The 9,289-nt window shown below is 30.7% G+C and overlaps 1 protein-coding gene across 1 annotated transcript; it reads left to right on the forward strand.

Moving 5' to 3' along the window:
• Positions 1-908: 908 nt before the first annotated feature.
• Positions 909-4,153, forward strand: LOC111635689 (patched domain-containing protein 3-like). The gene is made up of 3 exons (XM_023380727.1): positions 909-1,414; positions 2,451-2,929; positions 4,101-4,153. The coding sequence occupies exons 1-3, from the start codon at positions 909-911 to the stop codon at positions 4,151-4,153; spliced, it is 1,038 nt and encodes a 345-aa protein (XP_023236495.1).
• Positions 4,154-9,289: the final 5,136 nt, after the last annotated feature.

A 9,289-nucleotide genomic window follows, 5' to 3' on the forward strand; every position in this document is an offset into this window, starting at 1 on the left:
GATATTAATTAGTAGTCGTTGTCCACCCTCTCTTCCGGAAAAAGGTCAACGGCTAATTTTGGTCAAATTGTTTTGATCCCCTTTCGCAACAGTTCCTTCTTTCTATCGGACCACAAGTATGGTGACATTCGAATAGTAAAATTATTTTATACAAGATTATCTGAAAGCATAAAATATGGTTTAAGTGGTTTTCGAGGGTACCGAATTTATTATAATATTTTGTCCGTTTTTCGAAATTTGATTCGTTGGCAGATTACCAATTGATATTCGGTTGCGAATACTACAGTTTCTTAGAGTTGACATTGGGAAAAAAATATGATATCTTAAATTTTTCAAGATGTATTTTCTATTGGTGTCTACTTGAATGATGAAATTATGCCATTTCGTACCACCCGAATATCGCGATAAACGTACAGTACCATTGTCATAATAGTAGGCTGAAGTAACGAAACTCTTTTTTATGGTTTTGTTTTGATATTTCTTATATTATACTACTGTATTTAAATTATATAACTACAAAGGTTATAAGAATTTAAAAATGTGTTAGATTTGTCACTTGGTGTGATAAACCCTTACTTAAGATAACATCAGTAGTTATATACATCAAATAATATAATATAATATAAGGGTAAGAAACACGAAATAATCTAATAATTTTAGACTTTATAGTTATAATATTTTGCCCGGGCTCATCTAGTTTATTTATATATGCTGTTTATTAATCGAATATCCAGTTCAATATCCACCTTATGTTATATATTAACATAAGGTATAACATACAGTATATAACATGCAAGTTTGTAAATTCATAAATTGTAAATATTTATGTTGTTATTATTAAATAGATAAATTTTAACATATTGATAAAAGTCAGTATTAATATTTAATACTTTTCTTATAGAATAACAATGAAGAATACCAGAAGCAACTTTTCTCATTGTTTTTCTCGAATTGGATATCATATCGGTTGTTATCCTCAGTTCTACATTTATGCTTTCGTGTTGACAACAATTGTCCTGGCAACTGGATTCTTCAAATTACATATTGTGAAGAAAGGCGAATATCTGTATACTCCGATTAATGGAAGAGGAAAGGTGGAAAGGAATTCTGTAGAATCAATTTTTACTTTGAATACGTCTGCTAATCTTGATTTCACCAGAATGGTTAGATTTGAGAATGCGGTATTCGTTATAGCATTATCTAAAAACAACGATTCCCTTTTGAATGATAATGCTGTATTAGATTTGGTGAAACTGGATAAAATTATTCGAAATGTTAGCGTATTTTGGAATAATAGTTTCTTACGCTATGAAGATCTCTGTGTTCGGAACAAACAAAATCGATGTCCGAGCAATTACCTTTCCTTTTTAATGAGAAGAATGAAAGATTTTAAACAGGGAAGAAATTTTATGAGGTATTGTTTTTTTATTGTATATTGTACAAGGAAAAGTTTTGGTATTATTTCGTATGATATAACCTATATTACGATATACACATTTCAAATAAATCAAAAGAATATTAGAGATAGCTACTATTTATAAGTTTAGTAAGTAAATAATTTTAATAGGTCTATATTTAAAAAATAAAAAATAAAAATAAGTACTTTATTGGTCATGATTTCTGAGAATTAGATGAGGATTAATGGAGTAGAGCCACTTTACCATGTACATTATTACTGTGAATTTATACACATGCATGATTAAATTCTATATTTGGTTATATTTACTTATACTTATTATTTTCGATATTTCACATAATAGATGACGTTTTAAAACTTCAGCCGCATAGATAATATACAAGTGATTTTAGGCCAATATTTCTCGATAAAACAAGATTACTTTTTAAAGTTTTTAGTTCTAAACTCGGTTTTACTTTGTAAAAATATTAACTTTTTATAAATTATTTTTTCATTCTGTTAACGAAAATCTGAGTAAGCTCAATAATTCAATGCAGCGAAGTTTATGAATTCGCTTCAATTTATTTATTGCTGATATATATAAAGATGTATATATACATTTGCACGTACTATTTCTGATACACAAAACTTAAAAACAATTAATATTTAATTATTAATTAATATACAAAAAAACATTGTAAAGTTGTCAAGATTAGTCGACCAAACCTCAAATGAAATAATATTTTCACTTCGAAATTAAAAAACAAAAACAAGTAGCCGATTTTGATAATATAATTAATGATAAATAATACATATTTTCATACTGAAAGTATTTTCCAATATATAAATATAAAATTTCTTAGCATCTAAGTATATAAATACAGTATCATAAATTTACATTTTTTATATCAATAAAATGAAGGATTTTTTTCATTAGTAAAATTATTTTTTAAATGCACTTTAATATAATTAATATGTTACTGAAGAATTATCAGCATTTTTTTTTTACTTTCTTTTAGTTTTAACAATACATTTCCATTTCCTTTTTACAAAGATACCCTTACGACAGAAAACAATTCCAAGTAGAATTAACTGCTGTAAATTTCGGAGGAGTATCAACAAATGAAGACGGCTACGTCCAAGATTTCAAAGCATTCCGTCTGATTTACTTGTTGGATAATAACTCAAGAGAAGGAAAGTTGGCTTTAAAATGGGAAAGAGCAGTTTTGGAGACGTTAACCAATGTAAAGCTTCAACATATTGAATTTTTTACGTACGCTGGACAAACTAACGACGTAGAAGCGAACAGAAACACCGAGTTAAGTTTCCCACTTTTACTTATTTCTGGAGTCATTATGACATCATTCTCTTTCGCGTCTTGTTTAACGTTCGATGCTGTAAGAAGTAAACCGTTGATTGGAATTGCTGCCTATTTCAGTCCCTTGCTGGGAACAGTAGCTGCCTTCGGTTTACTGTTACATTGTAATGTAGAATACGTTGATGCGAACGTTGCTGTTGCTTTCCTGACCATAGGTAAGTAGCCATTTTCTTTTTAATAAATGCAAAATTGTCTCTTTCCAAATTAGCATTTCAAGATTATATTATAAATAGAATTTTACCAATGTGAAATCTATTAAGACTGTATTAAGTAATGTTTCTTTCCGAGATTTCCGCGTAAAATTTCTCAATTACCGATCCGCAATAAAGTACAAATAGTTTTTTAGGAGATTTTAATATATTCTAATATCTTTGATTTTTATATATCTATTTCGTAATTTTGAAAAAACAAAAAATTCTCTTATAATTAACAAATTTTTCAAAGAATATAAACAACAACATTGCAAAGGTAAACTCATTGGAACAATTGTTATTTCCATAAACGAGCAAAATTGCTTTCAATTTTTAATTATAAAATATCAATAATGTTAATTTCCCGGCTGTTATCTTTATGTTAGATTCAAAGACCTAAAATATATCTATTTCGTGATTTGGAAAAAAAAAAACAAAATTCTCCTATAATTAAGAAATTTTTCAAAGGTAAACTCATTGGAACAATTGTTATTTTTCTAAACGAGCAAAATTGCTTTCAATTTTTAATTATAAAATATCAACAATTTTAATTTCCCGGCTGTTATGTTTATGTTAGATTCAAAGACCTAAAACGTTCATTGAACGAAAAATTCGACAAAATCCGGTTCTAAATTATCACATACAGCCACAATGCGAATTTCGCGTTGCGACATTTTCACGTTGGCAGATAGCGTTTTGGTTGATTTTTAATTAAAAGAATCTATATATTTTGCCTTTTGGTCTTATTGTATGTCACAAACTCATTGTGCACATTTTTGAAAGTGACACGACTCGAAATTCGCATTGTGAGTGGATCTGGAAAGTCAAAATTCGTTGTGGTTGATTTTTCGTTCAGCGATTGTTTTCGATCTTTGCCCTAACATATACATAACAAGGAAAAGTATTGGAATCGTAGCAAATCGAAACACCTGGCTTTTTTGCAAATGTTTGAACCCAGAAAAGTGTAAAAACCAAAAAAAATTCCGTATATGAATGTGTGTGTTAACGTCTATTTCGTTTAATATCTCAGGAAAGAACAAAGATTAAGAAACGAAATTTTCATGGTAACTTATATAGAGCGGGCGTCGAATCTATTAAATTTTACTATTAAAATGTATATTTCTTGTATTTTCAGTATTTTTCAAACGTCGCTACGCAATTGATTGCATTTGGACTGATGAGGATTAGCAAACAAGCAGAAGAATGTTAGCGAAGCTTTGGCTCTAACATTAAATCTTATAATCGAGATGGGTTGATGATAACAATAAGAAGCCAAAGCTCAAACGGTTAAGAGTTAAAAGTTAAAATTTGGTACACAGATAGGGTACGCCATGAGAATGTACAGTACTCTAATATAGGATTTTTGGATCGGTCTAAAAGTATGATCGATTTTTCTCAAAAACGCAAACAATCGCACGTAAAATAGTACAGTAGAAGCAGAGTACTTCAGGATAACCATTAACTCTCTTCCTCTTTCTCGCGTGGGGGTATTTCCAGTAATTCTATATTATTGTACAGTACATTCTCATGGTGTACCCTATCTGCGTACCAAATTTTAACTTTCAACTCCTAACCATTTGGGCTCTGCGCTTATTATAATTATTATTATCTCTATTTTATTATAAGATTAATCGGGACCTACTGCCCATAATCATTTCATTATCTGGTCTCGGCTTTCATTTATCTAACTCTATTCTCGAGATTACGGATGGACAAGCGGATGGACGACAGTGGGAATTTATAAGTCTACAATTTTCACAAATTCCAGCCCAATAAAAGATGCGGTGTGCGCTACAGGTAATTTCAAACTTTGCTAATGAGTTTTTTAGGGTGCATCCAAACATTGGCTATTAGCAAAATGTCGAGTAGTCCATCCATACTTTCGCTCTGGTGTTCGTGTGTTAGCTAATCGGTATTGCTGTTTTAGTCTTTTAAAACTCTGTATAATCTTTTATTTTTGAATTTAGCTGATTTACTCAATTTAGTTTATAGTTTAAATAATTATTTTATTATTTAGTTTTCTATGATCTTTTTGTAATACGGATGTATTGTGTTGTCTTTTCAAAAATTTCTTTTTGTTTCACTTTCATACTTTTTTGATTTGTGAAGTGACACCATCCACCACCTTCTTTCTGTGTTTTACTACTCGTAAATACAGAAGCAATAGCACAAATATCGTCTGAGAATCGTCCATTTTCTTGATCTCGATCGAACTGTGAATAATCGAATGCATGGAGCTTCCTGCTCGGCCAGTCACATTTCGGCAAATGATTTGGCCGAAGGTCAATATTCGTCTTTTAGCGAATAGCGAATGTGTGGATGCGCCCTTAAGCATAAATAATTGTTTCTCCTGAAAAGTTACGCAACTCGTGACTGGATTTGTATTTTACTGTCATATATTGTGTTCTTGTTTATTCTAATCGTGCGATTTTATATTGTCTTCTTATCTGGTTTCTTTATAACGTTACCTGTATTAATTAACAAATAAATATTTCGAAAAATAGAAAGAAATGAGCTTTAGCTACACAGTAGGTCCTAATATCATATCATTTATTACAAGATAATGCTTTTGAATATAGTATATAATAAAGACTATTAAAAATACTGTACTTTAAAATAAGTTTTTTTATTTACATAAATGCATTAAAAATTAAAAAATCAAATTTCTTAAGGTCAAGACGCATCTCAGACCATTGGAACAGCACCAATATAATATCATCCATAAAAAAGACAGCAAAGAGGATAGTAAAAATTATACACCCATAAGCTTACTCCCAATCATATACAGTATATTTGCGAAGATTANAAGAATAATGCCTCACAGAAAAGCAAACTTAGGGAGTCGTACTCGTTGGAATAAAAGCCTTAACCTAGATTATATATTTTAATTTATATGAATGTTTAACGGAATAATATACAGCCTATATCCACCCTGAAGTTCCATTCTAAATATCGGTGAAAGAATTTTTGAAATCGGATGAGTAGTTTCGGAGATTATCCGCTGCATACAAACTTACTTACATACATTCTTACAAACATTACCTCTTTATAATACAGTATTAGTATAGATTGCCTAGTCATAAACCATTAATTTTCGGCAATAAATTCATCCAATCTTGTTACTAAATCATCATTATATATAAAGAAAACAGTAATGTGCTCAATAGACACCATTGGCGAACTCCTTTGTTAGAATAAAAACTTTCCACGGACATTCCAGTAAAGAATCTCAATGCAATCTTATTTGTATACATTGAACTTAGTAAATTCGCCATTTTATAGCTCAGATTCATCTCATATCCTATTACATAATTTTATATTGTTCACTGAGTCAGATGCAATTCTGTAGTCCACAAAGTATATGTATACTTTCTTTATTTTGTTTTTCCATTCTTTCTTTTAGCTAATTCCGCGAGACAATTGTTTGCCCCGCTGTAGTACACTTTTTACAAAAACCGGCTTGCATATCAAATAAGTTCTTTTTTTCNAGTTCCATTCTAAATATTGGTGAAAGAATTTTTGAAATCGGATGAGTAGTTTCGGAGATTATCCGCTGCATACAAACTTACTTACATACATACTTACAAACATTACCTCTTTATAATATTAGTATAGATTGCCTAGTCATAAACCATTAACTTTCGGCAATAAATTCATCCAATCTTATTACTAAATTATCAATATATATAAAGAAAACAGTAATGTGCTCAATAGACACCATTGGCGAACTCCTTTGTTAGAATAAAAACTTTCCACGGACATTCCACTAAAGAACCTCAATGCAATCTTATTTGTATACATTGAACTTAGTAAATTCGCCATTTTATAGCTCAGATTCATGTCTCATATCCTATTACATAATTTTATATTGTTTACCGAGTCAAATGCAATTCTGTAGTCCACAAAGTATATGTATACTTTCTTTATTTCGTTTTTCCATTCTTTCTTTTAGCTAATTCCGCGAGACAAATATATGCCCCACTATAGTACACCTTTTACAAAAACCGGCTTGCATATCAAATAAGTTCTTTTTTTCTCAGTCCAGAATACTACAAAGAACCATCGAAAAAAACTTACTAATAGTATTCAATAACATTATATAATCCTCGATAATTCCTCTGGTTATTTTTTAATCTCTTCATATAAAAGCTGAAATTTTTCGACCTATTTTCCAACATTCCGAATATATTCCAGGTCTTATAACAAATAAATTAGATAAATAAATAATAAATTATTTATTATTAATTTAGATAAATAAATAATAAATTATTTATTTATCTAAATTATAACTAAACAGTAGCGTTTTGAAATTTTATTTTGATATTATTCGCAAAATACAATCCATTGTTATCTTTCACTTTTACGAATATACCCCAGAAAGGTAGGGTTGACTTACAATTTGTGAGCAGTCGATTAAAATTAATCAGATATTCTTTTTTGCTTTTAACAAACTTTTAAAAAGTTTTCATAACACTCTTTTAATTTCCACTCTTTACCCAATCGCTTTCATTTCCTCAGCTTATTTCTCATATCACTCTACTTTTCCGAACATAAATTATGAAACTACTCTGGTCCATGCCTGAATGAGCGTAATCTCTTTTTCTCTCAATCTCAGTTTTTCTATTATACCCAGCACCAACCTTGTTAGCACTTTCGTCTCTGTTATCTTGAAATCAAACTAACTATCCCAGCTTATATGCATTTCACTTACAAAAAACTGCACTCAATCCTTCATCCATCATTTTCTGATCTTATGCGATTGTCTATGATATACCTGTTTCAAATTCGTAGCAGTGGTTTCTAAGTACAGCGTGATATGATCGGGTTCAGCGCAGTCAGTTGTACTAGAATACAGTGGCGTGCTGTCATTAGAAGCGGTGGAAGCGCCGCTTCCCTTGTATTTTCTAAAAAATAAATACATATTAATTTTAATTATATAAAAATAATCGCACAATATTTTATTATAACCGCATTATGTATCTTATTACAAATTTTTATACTACACGTGAGAAAAAAAATAAGATTGCTATTGTGTATTAGAATATTAGTGGCGGAGTGGAATCTCTGTATTGTCAGATTCCAAAAACCCAGATTTGCGCACGCGCTTTACAGACCACCAACCTCACCCGGTTTAGCCGGTGGAAGCCTACGACCTTGGGTTGATGCTTACACATATAACGCTTCCAATTCTATCCGGGACCGGTTCTAGGCTGTTAGCAGCCCGCCCGCTAGATATTTGGCCGATTACGTGAATAACGAATAGATTTATAACTTAACTCAACCGATAAGAATTTACCGGTATGTTTTTACGATAGTTCTGTACAGTTCACAGGAATTTAAAAAATTTATTAAAATATTTGATATAGGGCCTATTTATTCCGCTCTCCGATTTTATATTACTCACGGATTTCAATGTTAAACCGGTGATATTACGATTTCGTATGTCCCATCTTTAAGAGGATGTAGAAAACAAACGTGTACAATTCCTGTATAATGTTAAAAAATTAACCGTTACTTCGACAGCGTCATTTACAACTAAATTTAATGAATGAGAGAGATACACGAGGTACAGAAAAAGCTCTAGAATTTATTTTCCTTAAATTTACGATTTATGTATCCGTTTGTCATAAAAATTTGTCTTTGCACTTTTTCCCGAGACTACAAATATTCGAGTAGAAAGTAACCGGTTTCGACTTATTTCTACTTAAGAAATAGTTAAATAATTAAGCGCTTAGGGAATTGGGGACGTGAACAAAACCCTGACGAAAGGGCCGGAATATTACTTAAACAAAAACTTAACCGAACCAATCTATAGCCGCGTACAGTGAGAACTGATTTCTTCGAAATACTGTATTAGATGTAATAAAGACAGAAATTTTTCCAGTTCAACGAGAGTGACCGAAAAGTTGTAAATTTTGGAAATTTCCGTGGACAACACCTGGTCCTAAAACGAATTAGTTAGAAAACAAATGACTTTTAAGTTTAACATATTTCGATTTTTACAGCTATGGTGAAAAACGTTTAAAATCTACAACAGCCCTGTCGTGTCCTTTGAGATATACTAGTGATGCGACAAAAGAGGTATTTGACATTGACCGGTATCGGTACCCTGGGGATTTGGCAGTCCTCGTGTATGCACGCTCTGCAACCGCCTTTGATTCCATCCATTAGCCACTCGTAGGGAGCTATTTGACTAAGTGCATTGTTTTAAGATTTAAAAAGTAAAGAATATTTTATATTTTTATGTACGTTTCTTTACAAAGCTATATTTAATTATAATTTTCTTTAAAAGTATATTCATACAATTGAAGAATATTTTGTACC

This window comes from Centruroides sculpturatus, unplaced genomic scaffold (genome assembly GCF_000671375.1).
Source record: "Centruroides sculpturatus isolate CEXI.00-Female unplaced genomic scaffold, Cexi_2.0 scaffold882, whole genome shotgun sequence".
NCBI lineage: Eukaryota > Metazoa > Arthropoda > Arachnida > Scorpiones > Buthidae > Centruroides > Centruroides sculpturatus.